This window comes from Lissotriton helveticus, chromosome 1_1 (genome assembly GCF_964261635.1).
Source record: "Lissotriton helveticus chromosome 1_1, aLisHel1.1, whole genome shotgun sequence".
In the NCBI taxonomy this organism is placed as follows: domain Eukaryota; kingdom Metazoa; phylum Chordata; class Amphibia; order Caudata; family Salamandridae; genus Lissotriton; species Lissotriton helveticus.
In genome coordinates, this window is record NC_136057.1 from 598,175,125 (window position 1) to 598,202,037 (window position 26,913).

A 26,913-nucleotide genomic window follows, 5' to 3' on the forward strand; every position below is an offset into this window, starting at 1 on the left:
TTTTGGGCTTGTTCTATGATTCCAAGACGTGCCAGAGTTGTTATCAAGTCTGTATTCCGAATGGCTATAACCTTATCAACTATCTCTGTTACCAATTGCATCAGCCACGTTTGTTGTAGGTCCAATCCGTTACTACTAGAACCGATGTTGGCAGTTAACGGCTGGCCAGGAGCAGGGATATCAGTTAAAGAAGCAGCCTGCATTCATTGAATTAATTGCTTACTACGAATGACCCTTCTCCCTTTTTTCGCTGGGCAGTGAGGGCCAATACAGAAGGCCTGTGGGTGAGGTGAACCGTTTAAAGCACTGTAGTCCCAATTACAATACTTGGTCCAACTTCATCAGCATTGGTATCATCTGCTAGATCAGATGAACAAAAACGAGATAGAAGTGGCCCCCCTAAGGGCACTCCTGCACCTAATAATAACCTCCTTTCCACCAGATCAATTTCTTTAGCCATAACCCCAATTGCCCGTTGCAGCAGTAGGTCAATCGATGTAGGTTTAAGCTTGGAGGGAGGGGTAGCTAACAGAGGCCCAGCAGTGCGTCTCCTCTTTCCCATAATCCCTCACCTATTTAGAGAAGGTCAATTTTAGAGGGGTGTCCCAGCTAAGCTATGTCCGGCAGCGTGAGGGCACAGACAGGCCTGCCCATGGCCCGGGCGCTTCCTGCGCTGCAGTCAGCGTGCCTGAAGTAGCCGGCCAGATGAGCCTCAGGTGTGTCCAGGCGCAGGGAGTTGTGGGACTTGCAGTCCCCAGCGGCTTCAGTCACTCCCGCAGCAGATATCTCCATGGAGCATAAATATCCAGAGCATTTCTACAACTGGCAGGAGGACAGCAGGAAGAATATCAGCCTCTATCAGGATAACCGACACGGACGCTTCTTCTGGGAGTATATCCTGCCACCTGAGCATTAGATAAGTTTTCACAGAGATAAAAGTTTCTGTCATGGGATTAAGCTTCATTAATTTGTATTCAGAGAAAACAAAAATATATTAGCTCTCTGCTCCAATTGAAAGCTTCTAAAGAAAACCCTGGTCAGTTGAAATGACCGTCTTTGGCTGTGCTGCATGCTATTTTACATTAAATGCTAGTGTGAAGTGAATCTGCAAATAGGTTGTTAAAGGTGGATTTGGTAATTCCATTATCGGCAACTGTTTTGGTGATTTATATGTTGGCCTGATAATTTGGGACATAATCGCAGAAACATTGTTTCGAGTCGGTATTGACACAACCTTTGTTTGGCAGCAAAAATTGAACGTAGACTTCTGTGAAAATACCAAGACATGTCCCCTATCACTGGGTCATCTTCCAATAATCATGTAAAATAACTGACCAGTGGAGAACGGAGAAAAAAGTCCAGTAAACCGATCTCTTGACATTTTTTCCACTCCGCTTACTTACTGTGTACTTCATAATAGAGGTATTGAGTAAGAATTCAGAAAACATGAATATATTACTAACAATTCATTACTAAATATGTTTAGTTTTGATAACCACGTTTGAAAGACACAAAGAACACATTCAAATTGAAGGGGATATGGAAAGTGAATTTGTATTATTCCTCTACCTGGTGAAATTGGTCCTGATTACCTAAAAGGAAACTTAGCACTGTGTGTAAACCACTGGTCTTATTCTATAAATCACTTTATCTGTTTCTTGGTATTTCCGCTTAGACATTGGTCCCCATTTGCGAGGAAGATAACCAGTCGCATGATATCATCAAGAAGCTAGAGAAAAGCTTACAGTTTTTGAGTCAGCACACAGCTCGAGTGGCCAGTAGAGCAGAAATGTTGGGAGCCATTCATCAGGTAACCATAAATTTACTATGACGTACAATTTAGATGCATTTGCTCCAGTTGCTTCACTTATGCTGTATTTCCTTTAATTGTGTGAAACACAGACCTAGCTCCAAAGATCTTTGTTGAGAAAGTGTTTGCTTTTGATCCGTTTAGTGTGGCTGCAGCCTGGTAGTATGCGATTCACTCCTCCTATTGGAGCACGACCGGGGCTGATTTGCATTAGGTTGGTCCCTGTGTGTAGTGGCACAACGAACAAAAAAAGAATGGAATGTGAACTGGCGTTATTACCAGTGGCTGAGAATAATGCAAGCATTCACTTGAAGATGCTGCGGGAGTAAAACACGGTCTGTTCTCGGTCTCGCTTCCAGAAACCATCCAGGTAGGAACCACAAATCTGCCAGAACCTTGCTCCTGATCATTTGAAGAAACCAGAGGTATTAATTATGATTTTAACATAAATCATTTTATGTAAAGACATTTTATGATTTAATTAAACAAATACTTTACAGTGTTACAATCCAAATGCAGCCCCAATCGAACTCTGGAAACCGGATCATAAACCTATTTTTTCCACTAATAATTGTGAAAATTTCCACCCGAATTGGCATTAGATTTGAACTCTCCGTAGGAGTCAAAATTTTATTGGAATCTTAACAATATGCTAATCTATAAGGTTGATCAAGTATCCTCAACTAAATTGGCAACCTAAAAGTTTGGACTTCACAAGCAGTTTATTTTAGATGCTTAATAATAAGAAGTAAATTATGCTCTGCCTATGCCACTACACACAAAATGAAAAATGAAATAAGTAAATCTTGCCAAAGAGACACTCTCCAATGCTTAACATAACTTTATATGAAGGGAGTGCGGTCAGTAGCTGCTGGAGTGTGATAGAGCGAGCTCGCGGCTGACCTGCTCGAGCCATAACAATCCTGAATGCCTAGTGAATTTATCTTCTACTGGAGACAGTGAGATTAGTCTGACCACTTAGAACTGCCTGGTGGGCCATGAAGAGAGTAGATCTACATTTTCCAGACCAATTCTGGTCTGCGCAGGCATTTCCATAATGGTACCCAGCAGGGCGGCTGTTTGCGGCACATGTACAGAGTAGAAGAGGAACTTAATTTGCCACGCCCCAGATGTCCCTGACTCTTCCTCCCTGTCCTTCCTGGTGGTCTGAACTGAACCAGGGACTAAAAAAGACAGGAAAGATACACCGGATGAACACCTGGGGGGGAGTAGGAGCAGCAAAATGGACTGGGCTTAGTTCCACAGCTCCCTCTGGAGTTAGGCAGTCTTGCCAGAGATCAGCAGAGCTCAGCTGTGCTCTACAGGTGGAGCACTGAGGAGCTCCCCATGAGTGAAAGAGGGGAGAGGAGGTGGGGGAAATCAGAATCACCGAGCTTTATTAATCTGTACTAAGAAGTTCTGATGAGGGCACTGCTGGCTATTGGGGGCCTGGTAGCCTCAAGAGCAGAGAGACTGTTGCTATGGCTTTTAAGCAATTCGCATGAAGGACATCAATACAAATCCTCTCTGAGCACACCAAAAAGGTAATGTTCTAATCAAAGTTATCTTTCTATGGCATCCAATCACAATCCGTATCAACAAGAGATATTATTCTGAAACCCCACAGTAATGAACCCACGGAGTGAGTCCACTCGTAATGTCGGCCCAAACTAATACTCGCGAGGAAAGGGAGTAGTGAAAAATTGTAGTATGGTGCGTCCCAAGTGTAATGCGTGGCGTGCACGGAAAAATACCTTTTTGGTCACAGCCCTGAAGAAGTTGAAGTGTGAGATAAAACATACACAAGAGAGCAGACAAGGTCTGGAAATAAGGTGTACAGAGATGTTGGCGAAAGTGCAACAGTGGGTGCATGCGTGAACATGTGCTGTTGGAAACACAGGCTGGAGAAAACTCCCATCAGACCACTGTTGCACTTTCGCCAACATCTCTGTACACCTTATTTCCAGACCTTGTCTGCTCTCTTGTGTATGTTGTATCTCAGAGTAGGGGAGTGAGCAGAGAGGTCGTTAAATATTCCCCTTGACCCTCCACACACATGTTTTGTTTTCTAGAAGTGTGAGATAACACACAACAAAACACTAGAACACACAGGAAACTGCTTTGTTTACAAATCGACAATTTATAGCTGAATGAACTATTGATAAACTAAAGCCATATTGCTGATGAAGCTGTATACATAAAAATCGAATATGGCGTGTATTAAGTCCCAGAATGGATGACCAAGGATTAACAGTGGACTAGAATATTTGAGGCTCTGAGACTGTTATTAACTATCTATTACTTTGTGTGTGAGCTCAGAGAGGATTTGTATTTATTCCCTACTCTCTTCTTTGAAGGGATTATTGGGGTGGAATTGGCAGCCGACCCCTGCTCACTTGGTAGTACCGCGGTACAAAAGGGGGTGGTGATGGACGGAGCATCTGAACCAATCAAACACTCGCACCCAGTCAACAGATCTGGGCTTAATCCATCACCGTTCTTTAGCCCACTCTGCCACCCCAGTTCAGACATGGCCATATGCAAATCAGTCTGACCATGTGCCTCATGGGAACAGTCCAGCCCAAACTGCCAAGCCATGCCTTCCCTGGACTGGAAACAAGCTTCCTAGGACTGGTTTCTGGCATTTCAGCTGTCTTCAGCCAGGCTTGCTTGAATCCAGTGGCAAAGTGAGCAAGGGACTCACGTCTGAGCATACCCTGCCAACTTATGGCGAACAAAGCGGTACAAAAGGGGGTGGTGATGGACGGAGCATCTGAACCAATCACAGTCGCACCCAGTCAACAGATCTGGGCTTAATCCATCACCGTTCTTTAGCCCACTCTGCCACCCCAGTTTAGACAAGGCCATATGCAAATCAGTTTGACCATGTGCCTTATGGGAGTAGCACCAACATTACTGCAGCACAATTACCGCCTGATACTGTTTGCTGAGCACCCATTGTTTGTTTCTATGCCCGGTTGCCAATTGTTTGCCCTTTGCATATAGTACATCATCTGAAGCCAGTCTGGGAAATACCTAGCTAAAGACTTAATAAACACAGGAGACAATGTTACTCACCTGTCACAGCACATCCACAAAATCTCAAAGAACTACTCATACAAGCATTAAGATAGTTCTTTGGAGAAATAATAATACGAAAAACACGAGGGAGACTCAGTTACTTTATAGCCATGGCATAGGTTCTCCCATGGGCTGGGGTGGAAATTTTGAGCTAGTAGCAGTACTAAGAATCACTGTCACCTACACAACCCAGAATGACATATCTTCCCTCAAGGAAGGATTAGAGATGTGCATAATACGAAGGAATGAGTAGCAGGATGCTATTTGTAATACTGTAACAAAGCCCAGATTAGAGGCTAAATCTAGAAGAGCCTTAGCAGTGACACTCTGGATATGGAGCAGCCGCCTCTACCCCAGGAGAATCTGGGCAAACTCTGGAAACTAAAATCAACATGTGGTCTTAGACGTAAGCTTATTGCAAGATGATTAATGGAAGCAGTAACAACATTCATATTGTGGTCTATCAGAAGAAGTGGAAGTAATTGACTTGGTGTCAGATCTATAAAACTGGTTAGTAATAGAGGTGGGGTCTCAGGGATTCTGCAAGTTCTACACACTACAAAAGACACCAAGAGTTGTGGAAAGATGTCTGCTCCCACTTGCACTTCCCAGACTGGTGGTGGCGCAGTTGCTATGTTAATGGCATTGACATACAGGAACCAGTAGCTCACGACCATATCAAATAGAAAATCAAGCAATCCCCATTTTCCTGTTGATCTCAAGAGGAACCTCAGGGCAGCAGTGTTAGATATATGTTGCTTTTTCCAGCAAAACAAATGGTGAATGCTAAAATCTTTTTTACTGACCAACAAAAATGTCAGACTGGCTGGACAAATATAAAGCAGGAACAGCTCGGAAAGAATGGAACACATCTCACTCGTCAACAAGGGAAACACAATCTAAACACAAAGGCATTAAGCAACCATTGAGGAAACAAGCAGAAGATGAAAGCTCAGCGGTGGTGGAGGCAGTCAATATATTCAAATCTGATAGTCGCACAGTGTGAGACATTGGGTAACTGGTTGACCAGGGGGTGAACCCTGGTCAAACAGAAACCACAATCCTTGTCAGGGTAAGGCACAAGCAAACCCCAATAGGTACAGAGCAGTGAGGCTAAAAATAGAGGCAATGTGAAAAGTATGTGTGCAACACTTCAAACAGTAAAACAGTGAAATCACCACACAAAAAGAATCCCACACCTCGTTAGAAATCTAGAGCAAAATGTAATAAATAAAACAAGACCAAAACAACAAAGATCCAATCAGAGAGACATGAATTTTTAAAGAATAAACTGTAAAATAGCACCTGAAAACAAGAGCACCAACCACAACTATCTGGTTGCGCTGGACCAGGTCAAAGCCAAAATTGCACGCATCTATGATGGTGTGCAGGTTGGATACAGTCCCAAGTTAGTTCTGCTGAAGGTTGACCGACCTTCTCAAGTTCACTCCATGAGTCCTATTCACGTTGAAGAGTACATTCAGGAGCAGGGAGAGCGTCCAAGGATGCCGTCGGTGAAGCACAAGGAGTTGACATCGTGGGCAGGGGTTGCTGGAGCTTCGTGGTGGTGGTCCCCATGAGTGGCTGATGCTGCAGTGCAAAGAGTTCAGCTGGCGGAGCTTTGCTCTGATTTGTGGTGTGAGCGAGGCGATCTTGGTGCAAACTGGCCCGTTTGTGGTCGCTAAGAACCCTAAAGCTTGATTTCAGCACCTGTGAGTCACAGCAAGGGTCCAGGACCTGAGAGGCACCACTTGGGGGTCAGATATTCACTGCAGCTGAGTGTGGAGGCTAGTTATGGATGTTGGTGTGCCTTTTATGTCCCTGAGACTCGGATTAGGTGCCCAGCAGATTAGATTTAGGGTCACTCTGGTGTCCTGGGTTGAAGGTGAAGTTACAGGCCCAGGTCTTCCTCCCCATTAAAGAAGCAACAGTTCCTTTAGAGCAGCAGTCCAGCAGAGTGCAGTCCTTTTAGCGGCACAACAGTTATCCTTCTTGGCAGAGTATCCACAGGTCCAGAAGTGTACTGACGAGTTGGGGTCTGAGGCCGAGTATTTAATACACCATTTTGCCATTGAAGAATTGGAAAGCTTTTAGAGGCATGCCTTTGAAGTGCCCACATGCCCTGCCTTTCTTGCCCTGGCTTCAAACTACAGGTGATGTGGACTTAGCCTATTCAAGTGTAAGTAGGGCTGAGCCCAGTTCCTCCAACTCACCCTGCTAGTGATGGCACTGCTAGTGATGGCACATCCAGTCCCACCTAGGCTCCCCATTGTGTGTGGCTGTCTGGGAGAAATACACAAAGCCCAACTGCCACCCACATCCAGTCATGTGATCCAGAGATAGGCTGCAGGCACCTAATGGCTAAGGCAAGAAAATGGCAACTTTATGAAAATGGCATTTTTAGAATTTCAATTTAAAATCCAACTTCACCATAAGTTAGGATTTTTAAATTGTGATTCCAGAGACATCAATCATGAGCTGGTATACCTATTTAGATTTAATACAAGGAGGAAATGAGGAAAGCTCAGGCAACCTACTATGAGGCAAAAATCCAACAAGCCGCCAACTCCCCTAGAGAGACTTTTGCCATTACAAAAAGACTACTTAAATGTCCAGTCCCCCCCGCCTCAGCGGACCCCCATGGAACCCGCTGCGAAAACCAGGCTGAGTTCTTTGACAATTAAATACAGAACATTCTAAAAACCCTCCCCCCCCCCCAATCGATCCTTTAGCGATGTTTCTTACAGCAGACCCGTCTTCCACTACTCACCACCTGGAATGTTTTCCCCCTCTATCCCTCGAGACGTTCCTATCACTCCTGCCCACAGTAAAAAGCGGCTCACATAGTGACCCGGCGCCTATGAACATCTTACCCAAAGTCGCTCCTATCATCGGCCACACAATCACCGATGCTATCAATTCCTCCCTTTACTCAGGAGTAGTCCCCCCCCCCCTCTGTGGAAGGGAGCAAAGGTCAAGACCCTGCTTAAAAAACTTCACCTTGATCCTGCAGACCTGGGCAACTACTGCCCGATCTCCCTTCTTCCAGGAATCTCAAAAATCGCAGAGAAATATGTAAACCACATCCTCTCTGAGTTCCTGGAAATCTCCAACTTGGTACGCCCTTCACAAACAGGCTTTCGCCCTGAGCAGAGCATGGAGACTGCTTTGCTGGCGGTTGTGGAGGAAAGCAGGAGACTTTTAGATGCAGGAGGAGCTACGGCCATTTTTCTTTTAGACCTGAGCGCAGCCTTCGATACGGTGAATCATCAGGTTCTGATTCACCGCTTTGGCGAGCTGGGAGTTGCCGGTACCGCCCTGAGTTGGCTGCGCTTCTTCTTGGAAGGTCGTACCTTCCAGGTCTTTGAAGATGGCATGAGCTCTAATCCCCGGCCTCTCCAGTGTGGTGTCCCACAGGGTTCGTCGCTCAGCCCGACTCTCTTTAATGGTCCCACTAGCATCCATTGTGGCCCCTTTGGGATCCATATTGTTACCTACGCCGATGATACCCAACTGGTTGTAGCCCTAAACCAATCATCCCCTCATTCTGCGAACTTGAAAGCCTCTCTCACGGAAGTGGTAAACTGGATGGGGTCCTCCCACCTGAAATTAAATGGAGGAAGGACCGAGGTCATGACCCTGGGCAACTTTGATAATACGGCACTCAGAACCATCTGGCCAGTATGTATGGGTCCAGTCCTAATTCCTAAGCCAGAAATAAAGAGCCTGGGCATCTGGCTAGACAATATTCTGACCTTCCAAGTGCAAGCTAGCAAGACAGTGGCAACCTGCTTTGGCCTCATCAGATCAGCAAGGAAAGTCCTCCACTTGCTCTCTCCCCAAGCCAAGAAAACCATGGTGCAGTCCACTGTTCCCAATAAGCCGCGCGCCTGAGCGGCCGCGCACATCTGTACCGCTGAGCGCGCAGTGCAATGTGTGGAGCGCGCACACATAGCACATCCAACGAGAGTATTCGCGCCGCCCCTTTTAAAAGGCGAGCGGCGCGAAAAACAGGGATTTCCTGATTGCGGAGTACGGCGATAGTGACCACCTTGAAGTGAACACTAGGGAGCGGCAGGTAGTTTTACAATGGGGGCACTTGCTGTCTTTTGTTTCTTTCCCCATTAGTGAGACCTGACGCGTGTGCTTTTCGATTGACCTGAATCGCATGCATTGTTCATTAGTAAAGCAAGGCTGCGGGGGAGATGGTATGCTTTAATTTAAGTATTTATGTTAATTGCAGCCCCTTTACAAACTGCGATTAGCATGAATACTTTAAAACAAAAGCGCACCATCTCCCCCGCAGCCTCGCTTTACTAACACAAGAATACAGCAAGTCTGCGGCGGCTGGTGAATGTACTAAGTAGTGGGGTGAAAACATGCATAATAAATTGCTCTGAGTGAGCAATCGACTTGAACCAGTATTTTTCCCCTATTTTGGATTAGTGAGGCATCTAGCATTTACCTGCACAATTACATTTAAAATGAGTTCATACAATGTGCTGGAGGTGCTTAAAAGTTGGGCGTAAATGACTGTTTTCCTGCTGTTATTCTTTAAATAGGGTCACGGTATAAAATAGCCTCACATTCCTGCTTCAGGGAGTGATGGAAGGGTGACTGGAGGGCTGGGCCCTTCTCAGTTTAGTGCTACAAAGCACCCACCCTCCTGGGGAATTCCCAAGGGAGGAGAGTGGGAGGTAAAGGATCCCCGAGGCACATGAGAAGGGTATGCCATAAGCGTGATGTGACGACAGTGGTGGGGGGGCACAGTGTGATACCACCAGGGGGCACCGCCTCGCCTCGGGCTAAGAGCGATGACGGACCCTATTTAATAATTGTGGGGGTCCCTCGCCACTCCACCCTCCATTTCTGCCCAAGGGATACTTGAACATTTAATTTGTTTTATTTTTGGGGTTTAATGTAACAGGTTACAGGCGAAATCAGCTGACGTGAAAGCGCTTTCAAATTGAATGACAGTACAAACCTTGTGATAAAAGTTACATACAGGATATGCACATTGGCCCGATGGTAAGAATCAGTCCAATTCATGATGCAAAATGATGCTCAAGGTGGAATGAATTTCTTTGTGGAAAAGATTTATAATACTCTTGCTACATAGTAACATTATAATGTGCATTTATTTCCTGGTTAAACGCTGCTCCTGGAAATGATTGTCAGCGAGTGGCGTGGTTTTCGAGTAGTCAGTACAGTGAAGTTGAAGCCTGAGGGAGAATAGGGTAGAAAGAAAGTAATAGAGGCCCGTAGACTCAGAGAGTTGTGATGCAACATCACTCTTAGTCAGGGCACAAGTCGTAAAAAAATAAGTGGGGGGACACGCTGTCACCGGAAGTGACGTCACGACATGAAGTGACGTTACGAAAGGTGCCGAGCTCCTCGTCCCAGAGAGGCCAAAGAGTGAAGTCCAGCTGTTTGGCAGGGGGGACGGCATCCCCCCGGTAAAATAAGTGGGGGACCCCGTCCACCCGCGTGGTACCCCGACTCAAGCCCTGCTCTTAGTAGGGGGGCATCTTTAAATCACCGAGAGCAGTAACTTTGGGGCATATTTACAAGCCACATTCGCCACCAGAGCGTCACTTTTTTGATGCTCCGGTGGCATAGCGCCATTTCCCATATTTACAAAGTGGCGTTAAGTCACTTTAAGTGGCTTAACGCCACCTTGTAAATATGCCCATTTTCGCAGCAGTCTTCTGAGTTAAAGGATGGACAGTGGATGTTGCTGTGGGCGTTCCACTGCAACACCCATTGCTTTTTGACACTGCCTCAGATTTACAAGGCAGAGGCAGCACCAAAAACAGTGCCATTCTATGCCATGACTTATCAGGCGTTAGACTGGTGATACAACTAGAAATTACTAATTTATCCTCATTTTTTGCTCTTTGCATGTTTGCTGCATTCTGCAGCACACATAAAAAGAGCAAATCGCAATGAATTATTGTTTATGTGCAGCAAGGTGTCCCTTCCTACGCATAAACAATCCCCCTCGCAGCGCAGACTCCCTTGCAACATGGCGTCAGGGTGCCTGCGCTGGCGCTAGGTAGCTTTTTTTGCTCCACGCTATGGAAAACACAGGATTGCGTTGTATTCTTGTGAATAAAGCGTATCCGGCATTTAAAAGAATCTGAGCGTGGAGCTGCTGAATATGGCGCAGCTACGTGCTCCGAATTTTTATTTGGTAAATGTGTCCCATTGTTGGTTAAGAATGATTTATTTTCTCATCTATAGTACCAAATCAATTACCTCAAAAGGTCCATATGGCTGAAGCATTCACCCACGTGACAGACTCGAGTTAGGGACATTTATATTTAGAAGTGGTTTAATGTCATGTGGACTGGGGATTAAAGGGAACCTAAAGTATGGGGGTATCTCCACCCACTGGTCCATTTGTATAAGGCTAAAGGAAGAGAAACTGACTTTGAATCTGTTGTCAAACATGGATAACAATCGAACTAGTCCTATGGACATGTGGCCTTTCCTATGAGATGATGAGTGCTTCACAGATGAGCACATCTTTTGATGACATAATGGGCGTCCTCCATCTCAGGTGATGGCAGTCAGTTCAGAGGTCATGTCCCCCGAGTGCTGAATGGAAGTCATGTTTGGTGACTTCTTGAAAATGTATATCAGCCTTCAAGTCACCGAAGGCCATCCCACCCTATTCACATGCGGTCCCTGTCTTCTACTATAAATCGGCGTGAAACACATCTTGAAGCTACCCCAGGACCAAGGACGCTCTCCTCTCGCTTTTCTGATGTCATTGCTGGAGCAGCCCTTCTCAAGATGTGTGAATGAATTTACATGTAATGGCCTGCACTGGGCTGAAGCAGTTCCTGATGTTTAAAATTGAACTGTTTGGAAACTTAATATAACAAGCATTTACAGTGCAACGGTTTCGCCTTTGAAAAAGTTAAAGCTATTGGCATTGTAAATGACAACATTTTTATTTATGTGTTGGTTTTCAAAACAGATAAATAAATGGCACTGTCATTTACAATGCCAATAGCTTAATCTCTCGCAAATGCCACACACAAACACACAGACCCACACACATACATACCTGCAGAGCCACACGCAGAGCAACACACACACACACACACACACACAGAGCCACAGAGCGACTGCGCTATCCCAAACAAGAAGAGATTGGTGGAAAAAACGGGATCAGGAACATTGGGGCATTAAAAAAATGCAGACACTGTAACCGAATCAGAGCTATCAAAATGTACACAGTAATATGCCTGTTGAAAAGGAAGTCTTAAAAGGAACAATAAACGCCAACCTCCAGAGAGGAAAATCAAGTGAAAACCTAATAAATAAAACAAAGACAATTGACCCGAGGATGAGCAAATTGTTTTCAGTGATACTATTGACAAAATTCCAAACCACAGGACAGGCATCAGGGAGCAGGGACAGACACCGGGGGAGCAGGGACAGACACCAGGGAGCAGGGACAGACACCAGGGAGCAGGGACAGACACCGTGGAGCAGGGACAGACACCGTGGAGCAGGGACAGACACCGTGGAGCAGGGACAGACACCGTGGAGCAGGGACAGACACCGTGGAGCAGGGACAGACATCAGGGAGCAGGGACAGACATCAGGGAGCAGGGACAGACATCAGGGAGCAGGGACAGACATCAGGGAGCAGGGACAGACATCAGGGAGCAGGGACAGACATCAGGGAGCAGGGACAGACACAGTGGAACTGGGACACACACCAGGGAGCTGGGACAGACACCAGGGAGCAGGGACGGACACCAAGGAGCAGGGACAGACATCGGGGAGCAGGGACAGACACCGTGGAGCAGGGACAGACATCAGGGAGCAGTGACAGACACCGGGGAGCAGGGACAGATACCGGGGAGCAGGGACAGATACCGGGGAGCAGGGACAGACATCAGGGTGCAGGGACAGACACCAGGGAGCAGGGACAGACATAACGGAGCAGTGACAGACATCAGGGAGCAGGGACGGACACCGGGGAGCAGGGACGGACACCGTGGAGCAGGGACAGACATCAGGGAGCAGGGACAGACATCAGGGATCAGGAACAGACACCATGGAGCAGGGACAGATACCGGGGAGCAGGAACAGATACCGGGGAGCAGGGACAGATACCGGGGGAGCAGGGACGGACACCGGGGAGCAGGGACAGACACCGTGGAGCAGGGACAGACACCGTGGAGAAGGGACAGAAATCAGGGAGCAGGGACAGACACCATGGAGCAGGGACAGACATCAGGGAGCAGGGACAGACCCAGTGGAGCAGGGACGGACACCAGGGAGGAGGGATGGACACCAGGGAGCAGGGAGCAGAAAGGCACCAAAAACAAGTGGGGCAGAGGGCAGAAGGGCACCAAAAACGATGGGACAGAGGGCATTAGGGCACAAAAAACAAGTGGGACAGAGGGCAGAAGGGCACCAAAAACGAGTGGGACAGAGGTCAGAAGGGCACCAAAAACGAGTGGGACAGAGGTCAGAAGGGCACCAAAAACGAGTGGGGCAAAGGGCAGAAGGGCACCAAAAACGATGGAACAGAGGGCATCAGGGCACAAAAAATGAGTGGGACAGAGGGCAGAAGGGCACCAAAAACGAGTGGGACAGGGGGCAGAAGGGCACCAAAAACGAGTGGGACAGAGGGCAGGAGGGCACCAAAAAGGAGTGGGACAGAGGGCAGGAGGGCACCAAAAAGGAGTGGGACAGAGGGCAAGAGAGCACCAAATATGAGTGGCATTTGGCGCCGCAGACACGCGAGGTTCTGTTCCTGGCGCACATAGCCATGGTTGCAGCGCACAGAGACCCTCCACTGCCGCACACAAAGAAAAAAAATTAGAGGGAACATTGGTGCAGTCCCTCCTGCTCTCCAGACTGGACTATGGTAACACACTTTATCTGGGAGCCCCCACTTCGGTCATTAACTGATTACAGGTCATCCAGAACTACGCAGCCAGACTGCTGACAGGAACCCCCAAACTGTCTTCTGCAAAACCCGCCCTGCGCCTCCTTCACTGGCTGCCTGTGAAAGAGAGAATCAGTTTCAAGTCCCTATGCATCGTCCATAAATCTCTTCAGGGTAAAGGTTCACCCCTGCTGTCAGCCATAATTCATGATTCAGAAAAGGGGGTGGTGATGAACAGAGTGTCTGAATTAAGCAGACCACTCTTACCCAGTCCAAAGATCAGGGCTTGATCCATCACCGTTATTTAGCTCACTGCCCCATCCCAGCTCAGAACCTGGCTATATGCAAATTAGTCTGTCCCTGGCCCAGTGCATCATGGGAACAGGGCAGACCAAACTACCAAGCCAATTCTTCACCAGAAAGGAGACAAGCTTCCGGGGACCGGTTTCTGCCATTTCAGGCGTCGTCGGCCCGGCTTGCTTGAATCCTGATGGAGCAGTGAGCAAGGGACTCATGTCTGAGTATACCCTTCCACGCTTATGGTGGACAAAATGATTCAGAAAAGGGGGTGGTGATGAACAGAGTGTCTGAATTAAGCAGACCACTCTTACCCAGTCCAAAGATCAGGGCTTGATCCATCACCGTTATTTAGCTCACTGCCCCATCCCAGCTCAGAACCTGGCTATATGCAAATTAGTCTGTCCCTGGCCCAGTGCATCATGGGAACAGGGCAGACCAAACTACCAAGCCAATTCTTCACCAGAAAGGAGACAAGCTTCCGGGGACCGGTTTCTGCCATTTCAGGCGTCGTCGGCCCGGCTTGCTTGAATCCTGATGGAGCAGTGAGCAAGGGACTCATGTCTGAGTATACCCTTCCACGCTTATGGTGGACAAAATGATTCAGAAAAGGGGGTGGTGATGAACAGAGTGTCTGAATTAAGCAGACCACTCTTACCCAGTCCAAAGATCAGGGCTTGATCCATCACCGTTATTTAGCTCACTGCCCCATCCCAGCTCAGAACCTGGCTATATGCAAATTAGTCTGTCCCTGGCCCAGTGCATCATGGGAACAGGGCAGACCAAACTACCAAGCCAATTCTTCACCAGAAAGGAGACAAGCTTCCGGGGACCGGTTTCTGCCATTTCAGGCGTCGTCGGCCCGGCTTGCTTGAATCCTGATGGAGCAGTGAGCAAGGGACTCATGTCTGAGTATACCCTTCCACGCTTATGGTGGACAAAATGATTCAGAAAAGGGGGTGGTGATGAACAGAGTGTCTGAATTAAGCAGACCACTCTTACCCAGTCCAAAGATCAGGGCTTGATCCATCACCGTTATTTAGCTCACTGCCCCATCCCAGCTCTGAACCTGGCTATATGCAAATTAGTCTGTCCCTGGCCCAGTGCATCATGGGAACAGGGCAGACCAAACTACCAAGCCAATTCTTCACCAGAAAGGAGACAAGCTTCCGGGGACCGGTTTCTGTTGTCAGCCATAATTCAGCCATACAAAGCCAGGAGAAAACTGCGCTCGGATGAACTTCATCTTATCGCTACTCCTAGAATCAAACGATCTAGAAGCTGCGGCAGACTGTTTTCCCTGAACGCAAGCAGACTGTGGAACGCCTCCCTCTCCATAATGAACCTAGTCACTGTGCCTTAGGGAAACAGCTTAAAACCCTTCTATTCCCGTAATATATCATCCTGCTCTGTTCACTAACTAAGTAGTTTTGCCTAGCGCTGGGAGGCCTCAGGGTAGCCACGCACTCTACAAATGCCCCTTCATTCATTCATTCATTTAGACACTAAATTTAAATAAGGTAACTCCAATGTTATCCTATGGGAGAGGTAGGCTTTGCAGTGGTGAAAACATATGTGTCCTACTTTCTAAATACATTGAACCCTGCCCTCTGGGCTGTCCGGGGCCTACCCTAGGGGTGACTTATTTGTATTCGAAAGGATGGGGTTGGCCTTGCAATAGGTTTACTTTGCCAGCTCAAAATGGAAGTTTTACTGCACACACAAGCTTCAGTGGTAGGCCTGAGGCATGTTCACAGGCTACTTAAGTGGGTGGCACAATCAGTGCTGCAGACCCACTAGTAGTATTTATTTTACAGGCACTGGCAACATATAGAACCTCTTTACTAGGGACTTATAAGTAAATTACATTTGCCACTTGGGTATAAGCCAATGTTACCATGTTTTGAGCAAAGAACGCAAGCAAGCACTTTAGCGCTGGTTAGCAGTGGTAAAGTGTGCAGAGTCCTAAAGCCAAGAAAAACTATTTCTGCAAAAAGTGGAGGGCAAAGAGTTTGGGAACGACCTTGTAGAAAGGCCTGAGTCCAAGACCATGACAACATCAAATGTCTTCCAGCTTAATTGAATTTGATTTGGAGTTGTTCACAGCAGTGGGTTATAACTGTTTTAAAGTAACACCTAAAACAGCTCATTACCTTTGAATATTTTTTATGATTTACTGAGCTATTGATTGGCTGGAGTAACACAGAAATTAGACTCTGGTGGCAATTTGGTGGCAGGGTGGAGGGTCACCTACAAGGGCCCAACAACTTATGCTTCAGATCTGATGGTCATGGCATTGATAGCCATAAGGTACCATATGTACTATTGAGATGCACCATATCCCCATTTCCGGTTTCTTCCACTCAGAATGATGGGGGAAGCAGTTAGGCTACACCCATCAAGTTTAAAGTGTATTTGGTAAAGTGCTTTTGCTCACCTGTCATAGGGAATGGAAGTTAGGATAGTTCAGTGTGGGGTATTATGCCACTGATAAAAGATTATGTCAACACTTAAAGCTGAAAGGTTACGGGGTAGATGTAGAGGGCGAATATATGCAACCAAACTCTCCTGTGCCAGGGGGTCTCTCATATGAATGTTCTGCAGTGTCGTTCACTGCAGAGGAGTCTCATATAGAGAAAGGACATTTTTTCAATATCTAGGGTAAACTTAATGGGATAGAAGTCGTTTTAGGTAGAATATAAGGCCCAAATACTTATAGACGTCTATACCACTCTTTCTAATGTATTAGCAAAGTGCCCAGAAACACCAGTGGTACTGGGGAATTGTAAATGCGTACCGGATACAGACCTGGACCACTCCCATTTAAATATAACCAGTGCACCCAGTTTACTGGGTTACAAGAATAATGCAAGTATCCCTTAAAGGGATAAGTGACTGGGAACACTGGGGACTTTCTGGGCATTGCTGGGAAAAACCCTTGGTTAGAGTAATTTTACTACTTGTCAGTACATGACTTGCTTGTGAGAATTGATCAGATTTTGTTACGAGGTTCTGGGTAATGATGCGGTGCACTCAGAATAATTAGAATATCCCTTATCCAATCACAGCTCTGTCTTAATGGGATTATTGTTGGGTGGACAACACTCATCCAGCACAATGTGGCGATTACTAAACTCTGTGCTCAAGATTAGAACATCCATGGACTCCCTGAGGAAGACAGTCCAATAATTACTTAAGAAACAATACATGACGGCTGACGTTCTAGAATAATGGGAGCAAATCATCAGTCATGCCAAGCAGATTGTGTATATATGTGTAATGGATATACTACTTAGTCAAATCACAGAATAGTGCAATTAATGCACATAGACTCCCATGCAAAATTATAAAGGATAGACAAATTATCAAATGTGTGGCAACATACTAAAAGTATCTAAAAATAAGTACAGTCCGAGAAATGTCAGTTAGTGACTTTGCCAAATTTGTTATGTTTGACACCTGCATGCAGATTATAATGAGGGAGAATTTAATGCCATTCCTACAATTGAATGATGTTCTCGTTAATGTTATGTGCCTTTTAAAATGTCTCTTCTTTCTAAATGCATTTCTATTTGTGGACTAATTCATGTTTTTTTTAGGAGAGCCGTGTCAGTAAAGTGGTAGACGTGATGATACAACACGTAGAAAATCTGAAACGAATGTATGCCAAGGAGCATGCAGAACTGGAGGAATTGAAATTGGTTCTTCTTCAAAATGAAAAGTCATTTGGTTCTACAGTAGATGAAGGTATTGTTTTTTGGCAGAGCATTAATGTTTTATTGAAAGTAATTGTATGGTTGTTGCTCAACTCCTTCCGAGCTCATGACAAGATCAGCTCGTCATGAGGCACGGTTGAGCTGTGCTCATGACGAGCTGAGCTCGTCATGACCGTTGGAACGTTCACACGCTGGGATAATTTCGCGGCTGTGCTGAACGTTCCAAAACGGGTGTGGTCATGACGAGCTCTGCTCGTCATGAGCACAGCGCCGCCGTGCAGCGTGACAAGCTGAGCTCGTCACAAGCACGGCGGTGCCGCGCGTGGCCCCCCTCCCCCTGCACAACGGGGGAAAACACCCCGCAACGAAGGGGTTAAAAAAGGGAAATCTGTGTTGGAATAATGTATGTTTCCAATGCTTATGTAGACATTGGGCTTGATGGGGTGTGAGACTTGTGTCAACTGCCTTGACTGCCAATCAGACTTTCACGATTAAAATTAAAATATTATTTTCTAATGGAAAGATGTTCAACCTTTGTAGTCTTTTGGCATGTTCAGTGGAGCCCTTCTGGTTCGTAACCCTAAAATGTCAAAAGATCAACAAATTAATACCCATTGCAGCCACTCCTTTCAACCTTCCAGTGCCTGGAATCATACTCCCACCCCGTAAATGATGTGGGATGTATGAAGCCAAACACTGTAAGAGCCCTCTGTTAGGCTCTCAGTGTTCCCAGTGCCAGCCATCCATACCCGGACAGCACAAAATGGTTGCTGCCGACCAGAGGCACGATTCTGCCCTCCTGCTGCTGAGCCAAGCTCGAGCAGGGGAAGGCAGAACAATAGGTATCCTGTCACATGGAGGTGGGACCCCCTCCCAGACCGGATTTAGTGTACTGGGGCCCGGTGCGCTTTCCAGCGCCACTCAGCCTGCATGAGTGGCACATTTGGTGTCCCCATGCATAGTCCAGTTCAAACCAGTTCTGGGAGCAGTTGTCTCCCCCTCTGGTGCAAAACTGGACAAAGGACATGGGGGTAACCTCCCCCTGTCCAGACCTTCCCCTGGGAGGGTCCCCTGAATCGTCCCAACCCTTTCCTGTGGGTACTTAAGGGCTTACCTTTGGGTGGGTCCCTAGTTTTGTTGTTGGACAAGATTCAGATCAGACACCACATCTTCTACAGTCTGGGCACTCTGGACTTTGTTTGGGCTCGACTTCATCTCCCTTCCAGTCTGCTTTATCGTCTGTGCCTGTGCACCATACAGGACCCTTCCAATCAAAGACACCTGAAGTAATCTCCCTTGAAGTTAAGGAGTCGCTTCCCTGCATTAGCAGGCACAGCAACTAAGTCGTTCGGTCTGTTGATGCTGAGCTCCTCCAGACTCCGAAAGGTTCTGCAACACAGGTGGCGGTTCTCCACAGCTCTCAAGGCCTGCCCTGCCTTTTCCCTGAGTTTGAGGCCAGTATGCCTCGTGGGGGCTGCAGTAAGTGAACCCCTGTACACTGCATCAACTTGCCATTGCAAAGGCTTGTTGGCTTCCTTTCAAGAAGATATTCGGGCTCCAAGTAGCCTCAACCTCGAGCATTTTCAGTGACGAGACTCTTCAGCCACACCGCATCGTGTGCATTGTAGCCTGCAACTTTTGGTGAGCTGCTTGAGGTACTCTCGCGACTCCAGTGCCTCTGGTCTGTGCGTCCATTTGAGGTTCACTCTGATTTCTTTAGGGGTCCCTTGATTGCTCGGGCCTGCAGTGACTCCCCTTCTTGTAGTGAGTCACCTGTACCTTGCTGGTCCTGACATTGCACCTTCTTTGACTCCTGCATTGGTTGCATTTGCCAAGGCTTGTTGGTGCTCCCTCCGGACACCGACCCTTCAGCATTCAATATCTGACATGGGACAGCTCGTGCATGGCTCCTGGTCTTCCTCTGCATCGCTTGGTCCTCACAGCTGCAGAGTCAAGGTCATCACCAGCTCTCCTGCAGCACCCATGAGATTTTATAACAATAATCAAAGTGTTGCTGTGATAACATAACCAATTCCATCCCTCTTCAGCTAAGTGTGCTGTGAGAAATAGGTTATATATCTCACCAACTCTTATATCCCTGGCCCTACAGAAGCCTACGAAACATGTGCCTATAGATCTGCCTACTGTGTATATGTGGATAAATACATTGAAGTGATCGGTATTGATATCTCAGCAGCATGTTCTGGTGCTATAAAAATAACCACCGTCCACCTCGAATAGAAATAAAAAAAAGTAAAGTGGTTGAAGACAAGCTTAAGCGAATGACCTGAAGACATTTCCATTTTCATCCTGGAGTGCTTTGCTATGTGCCTTCATCACACATCATGAATAAACTAAATGCAATTTAGCAAATAGTTAAAAACGTGATTGGAAAAGTGAACAGCATAGCTGAAAAAGAGAAGCGAGCAATGAATGTCTATCGGTTCGGCATTGTTCAGTAGGGTTCTTAAACTATCTTTTTTTTATCACTCTACAGATGAGGCACTAAACAAGAAACTCCCCAGTTCCATCCATTCCAAGGTATGGGAATGATTTGTATCCTTGTTTTCAGTTCTTGTTCTGCGTACAGTGTGTAACTCAGTAAAGGATGTTGCCTGATGTATAAATGATTTAGATACTCGACATGAAGCTCTTTCTCTTTCGAAATGATTAGCAGAGTGAGACAATTATTTGAGGGTATTTTCTCAAAGTTGTTGAATTTTTTCCGAGCCCCACTTTTGGAAATGTATTTTAAGAAACAATTGAGCTTTGAGGCAGAGGAGAAAAAATTGTTTTTGTCTGTTTCTGAGGTAGCCCTTCTGACAAGTCTATAAATCGTGACTGTCAAATCAAATTATATTTTAATTGCTAATATAACTATACAAGACACCTTCTGAAATTGCGATATTATTTCGTTTGACCTCTTGCCCATTTTATCTACAACTAAAGAGAAGTATTTTGGGGAATTCTTCAATGTGGATGCCTCAGATAAGACAAACCGATATTTAGTGTCTTAAAGTTCCAAAGTTAACAGTTGGCTTGGTGATGGTTTAGTTATGAATGATGAGGAAATTACATACACCTTGCAATACCCAGTGTAATGCTAATATTTATGTAGTACGTTTACATCCACCCTTTCACCTGTATTGATCACTGTTCTAACTATTTTGCTCTCTAACTCTGGTTTTCAGACTCCTGAATGATTGGGTGAGGGAAAATACACAATTCCTCTTTCATGACACTTCTAGACAAGGGCAGTGGGCACTGAAGAACTCCGAGTTTGGGAATGGTTTTAAGCTTCACAAGGAAGTCTTAATTTTAAATCTAAACTATTCTGACACTACAAAACAGCAGACGAAAATAGCTCAACATTTAAAAACAATTGTGAACCCTGTAACAGTCTGTTCTTGTCTGAAGAGCAAAATTAAGTTTTGTAAATCATAGGCATTTATGATATTCAGCAAGGCCATGTTTCTTAAGAATCTGGCCTATGCATGTCTCAGCGTAGGGCATACAGTTAGAATATGGTCAAGATCCTGAATGGTATAGGTGCAATATGGGTAATTCTATTCAACCTTATATACTGTATACAATTTCCCCAAATTACTTTTAGCATTAAAACATATGTACAAAGATCAATAAAAACACCTTTTCATGCTATGATCACTAAGTTCTTTTTTAAACTGGAGTTGGCTGTTGTTCAAACCAGCTGTGTCAGCCACCAATTTCAAACTATTCCACCGCGAACAATACTTTCGGTAAGTAATATATCTGTATTCTTTGAAATGTATGCTTAAAATCTTCTTGACCTTGGTTGCAGTAGGGCAATTTGTAAAATCACTGAATTTCTAATTAAAACAGTTCACTGCTAAAACATTTTTTTGATAACAAATAGTATGTACATGTGTTGCCCCAAATAGATTACATTAGTTCTTTGAAAGTATGCAGAGAAACATTTTTTCCCTCATCACATTTGGGAATAGTTCAGCAATATTTTGTTAAAGTACTCACAATGCCCAATTCCCAAGCCTATTACCTCTCTACAGAGAGTATAACTATTAGACATGAAAATGTTTAAAAACTTTTTCTGTTCGATCTAAGAACAATTGCTTATCCAAAGGGATATATTGGACCCTATGCATGTGTTGGATATATATTAGCAATAAAAACGTTCAATACAGACTTTCAAAGATGTTTCTTGCCAGTTGCATTGTAAGGTCCATTTAAGCCTGCAGTGTATGACTTCACCTGATGTGCAGGTTGTAAGAGAGTTTAGGAAAGGGTCATATCTGGATAAATGTAGTATTTTAACCTCTCCAGTCTATTTTGACCTAAAAACCAACTATAATTTCTTCTTTTTCTGCTGTGTGGAGACAATCGTGATTTTGGTCTTGGCTAGGTTTCTTCGAAATGAAATGCTTTGTGAATAGCTGTTTAGTTCATTGAGGCCTCTTTGAAACTCAATTGGTGGTTGATCGAGTACCAGAACATCGTCTGCATAAAGGACAGTATTTAATGCATAGTCTTGCATTACCAGGGGAAATTGCCAAAATATTTCGGAACATGGAAGGGAACTAAAAAATGTAAAAGCAGAGAAGCAATGGGGCCAATATACATCTGTGATTGAGATCATTTTGTTTATGTATTCTTTTGGATAGGCCATCCAGTGATCTAATTAGCATGTATGGAGAGAAATTTGTATATGTAATGCGCCTTCTGTAAAGTTAAGAGTGGCAAACTTGTGCCACAATGTTGGTCTGTCGTCCAAATTAAAACAAGTAGAATAATCTCAAAACACTAAATATATAAACTGGCCTTAATGCAATATTTATTTATCTGCAATGGAACCTAGGGTTGATAGGTTATGTTAATGTGAATAAGACCTAAATCCTGCCTGTTTCCGAGGTAGTATATTATTTGATGACTTTCAGTAAATTAGATAGTCCAGGATTACTTTTGTGAATAATTTCCCAAGACCACCTGATAGGGTTCTTTGTCTGTAGTTTTTTAGATCCTCTTTTGCCTTCCCTTTGTAAAGGGGTACCAGTAAGCTGCCCAGGTACTAAGAGACATTTGTGTTGGCAAGCACTCTTTAAAGAAAGAAGTAAATAGATACCTCTTTTCTTCCCAATATTGTTTTTGGATAGGCATTGGTAATTTATCTGGTTCTTGAAAATGTTTTTCTAGAACATTAAATAAGGCTCCTGGTTTTTGGCTGAAGGGGGGCTGACATCACTAAATTGTGTGACAAATTGGACTGGAAGGGCAGTGATAACTAAACACATATAGGATGAGCAAACAATTTTTCAATATAACTATACAAGACACCTTCTGAAATTGCGATATTATTTCGTTTGACCTCTTGCCCATTTTATCTGCAACTAAAGAGAAGTATTTTGGGGAATTCTTCAATGTGGATGCCTCAGATAAGACAAACCGATATTTAGTTTCTTAAAGTTCCAAAGTTAACAGTTGGCTTGGTGATGGTTTAGTTATGAATGATGAGGAAATTACATACACCTTGCAATACCCAGTGTAATGCTAATATTTATGTAGTACCTTTACATCCACCCTTTCACCTGTAGTGATCACTGCTCTAACTCTTTTGCTCTCTAACTCTGGTTTTCAGACTACTGAATGATTGGGTGAGGAAAAATACACAATTCCTCTTTCATGACAGTTCTAGACAAGGGCAGTGGGCACTGAAGAACTCAGAGTTTGGGAATGGTTTTAAGCATCCTGAAAGCGGGAAAGGGATGGGATATTAAGTAGTGTGGTAAATTTGTGAATTCTTGGAATGAAATATTAGAAGCCCCTTATTCAAACACTCCAGAAATTCTGATACTTCTACTACATACTGTAACCAAGGATGTTGAATTATTCGAAATGTTATGTAATTGCTGTAAATGGAACATAGTGCCTCGACTTCAACATTGAGATTCATCAGAAATGTTGACCTCTGCAATATATATAATGTGCATAAAGTATAAGTATGGTGTTAACATTAACGTATTAACACTGTGCAAGAATACATTTAAATGTACATTAATATATGTAGGAAGGTGGATACCTGGCTATGGTTACCCCGGATTTATTGCCTTGTGTTTAGCTGGTTTTCGACTTAGTTGGCCTGGGATCCTGCTAATCAGGGCCCCAGGCTATCTGCTCTCTCTGTAAAATGGACTCCATGTACCCTAGGTACATAACTAATTGGATATTGAGTCACCTCATCAGCCCCTGTATAGTGTACTATAGGTACCCAGGGCATAGGTGCACCCAAGGCCTACCAGGGGCTGCAGCATATCTTTTGCCATCACTGGCTGGCCATCCAAACTGACACAACTGGCTGATCACTCAGCTGGGGCAACGTTGTGTGATCACCGATAGATATAGTATTCCTATGTCTAACCTTAAATCTGGACACATATGCACCTATAAGTCACTACTAAGGCAGGCCTTAACAATCCTGAAGGCAGAGTGCTTGATTTTATGTGAGATGGTGCTCTAGCATGAGCTGAGCCTGTCTGCAGCTTTTGGAACCATGTCCTTATAGCCGTTCTAGGATTTTGCCATACCATATACTCTTCAGTGCATTATAATCCTCACGGTTATTGCTAACTTTGGTTTGGCTTTATCAAAACGTGTTGTGTAAGGTGTCATATGCTTTGGAATACTACCCCCTCGCCAGTTCTGGCGACGGGGGGAGCATTCCACCCCTCTAGAGGGAGTAGACATGTTACTTCCATTAATCCCGGTTAAAGTTAACCAGAGCCTCAGCATCACAAAATGGATGCTGCCGCCACAGACACAAGTCTGACCTCCTGTTGCTGGGAGCCCTTCCAGCAAGGGAGGCTTGGACAAGATGTTTCCTGTCACAGGGAGGTGCTAGCACCACCACAGACAGGAGATAATGGATTGGGGCAGGGAGGGCTGAATGAAACGAGACACTGCCTGGGGCACACAAGGTGTCCCAAGCATAGTCCAGTTCAAACCGGTGCTGGGGCACTCCACCCCCAGCTCTGGCGTGAAACCGGACAAAGGGAAAGGGGTGTAACCAACCCCTTCCTGGGTCCCACCCATAGGAGGGAACTAGCAGGTAATCCAGCCCCTTGATTTGGAATAAAGGTAGGAGCTGTGTCCCAAGACTTTAGATAATCCTGACTGAAACTCTGATACAAAACTCTGGACCCTTCGACATCCTACTCAACGTAGAAGACTGAAGAATCTCCCTTGTGGTCAAGGAGTGACCACCCTGTGCAAACAGGCATCATCAAGTGCTCAAAGGTTTGCTTTGTTGTTGCTCCCGCCGGAGCTCGAATGACATAGACTAACAAGAACCGGACTTCCAGACATCCAACAGCCCGATCCACAGTCACAGCAAAGCTGAGACCCGTGGAGGCGACGTGAGACGTGGGACCAGCCATCTTGGAAAGCCAGCAAAGTGCTTTCTGTGCAGCTCCTGAGGCACCCTCGAAGCTGTGCATTGGGGATTGAGAAGCCCCATCCCCGAGCATCCTTTGCACCGAAGATCACCTCTCCACACTCACCGAGTGCTGCGTGGGCCCTTTTGCATTTTCCTGCTCGACGCATCTGTCCGGTCACTTGCCCGTTGGCTAGTGGCCTCTGTGGCAACAAACCATCAAATTTTCAATGCTGATTTGGTTGCTCCAGACTGGCCTGTGCTCCCCTGAAAAGGAGCAGCCCATCTGACCTTGCTGGTCTGATCCAGAAGCCATCTTTGATTCCTGCATGGGTTGCATTTGCCAAGGCCTGTTGACTCCGAATCGAGATCCGACACCGCCGACAGCAATAGCCTTTGTGGGACAGTCCGTGCCTAGCTCTTGTCATCATCGACACCTCCTGGTCCACGTGGCAGCGGAGACCAGCTTCACGACATCACCTGATTGCCACCCGACATCGCCTGGTTCCTTCCTGGTCACTAGCTAGTGGCCCAGACTCTGTCCCCTCTGCTTTCAGGTACTCTACATCTTCGATCCACCCTTGGATCCAACCGGACTCTTCTCTCCTGGTGGCCTGCAGCATCTTTTCTCCAAGGCTCCATAGAACTCCACGACGAAACCCGACACACTTTGACACCTATGCACCCGCTTCCTGTGGGTGAGGTAACGTGAGTACTGCGGTGCTCCTGTAGAGATTTACATCCCTAGTGTCCTAGTTTTAAGTGGTTAAGTTCTAGTCCAGTCGGAAGACTTCCAAATCTGCAACTTTCTAACTTCACGCACCCATTGACTTCTATTGGTGCACGCATGTGCATTTAGACACTACCCGCATCCTGTGGGCCTCCCCCGTCCTAACTGTTGTTAGTCCAGTGTAACCCCAGCGATTCCCAAGGCCCTAGGCCTTACCATTGTTTGTGACGTGGTTCTTATACCACTATTTTAGTATATGGTTTAATGGGCCACCAGGGCCTATCCATAATTGTGCAACTTTTGTATGTTATATTAAGTTACTTGTTATACACTTGTGCTCATAAAGAGTTAAGGGGATCTATTTAGAAATAAATACATACATATTTTGAATATATAACCTGTGTGGTGTCCTTTCATTTGGTATTAAAAGGTTTGCATATGGTAAAACAGCTGGCTTCACATGCCCTCTTGAGTTTAGCCTAAGAATGCTTTTGTCCATGCTACCACTTGGATAGCTGGTCTATAAGGTTGACTTTACAACCATCACCATAAGGGTTGTTTGGACTGGTGCAAGGTGCTCACTAGAATAGTGAACATCATATACCAGGCCAACTTCTCACAATATATTCCTAGGCAATAGCATTATTTAATTTTAAAAACCTTCTTCCCTTAGTTAAAATATTAAAATATATACACACTTATATGCCTTAAAGGAAATCTAATGGTCATTGAAAGCTCCTCAGCATGTTAATAATTCTGTTGATTCATAGATAATTACAGCTAGTGACTGGGAACATTAAATAGTTCTTTCAAAATAAATCAGAAACAATAAGAATATATGACACAAATAAATGGTCAGGATCACTTGTCCTCTCAACCTGCACCCCAGATCAGGGGAGTGCTATAATTTTGGATGCACATCTCTAAACTGGCCTCTTCCTT

At 45.3% G+C, this 26,913-nt stretch overlaps 1 protein-coding gene across 5 annotated transcripts in view; it reads left to right on the plus strand.

The window, feature by feature from the left end:
• Positions 1-26,913, plus strand: part of IRAG2 (inositol 1,4,5-triphosphate receptor associated 2) — a 1,168,119-nt gene that overhangs the window by 921,891 nt on the left and 219,315 nt on the right. For all 5 annotated transcript variants that reach the window (XM_078674100.1, XM_078674103.1, XM_078674104.1 and 2 more), the window contains 3 exons: positions 1,676-1,810; positions 17,705-17,852; positions 20,319-20,362. In XM_078674100.1, coding sequence (XP_078530226.1) covers positions 1,676-1,810; positions 17,705-17,852; positions 20,319-20,362 — 327 coding nt within the window. The remainder of the gene's footprint in view (positions 1-1,675; positions 1,811-17,704; positions 17,853-20,318; positions 20,363-26,913) is intronic.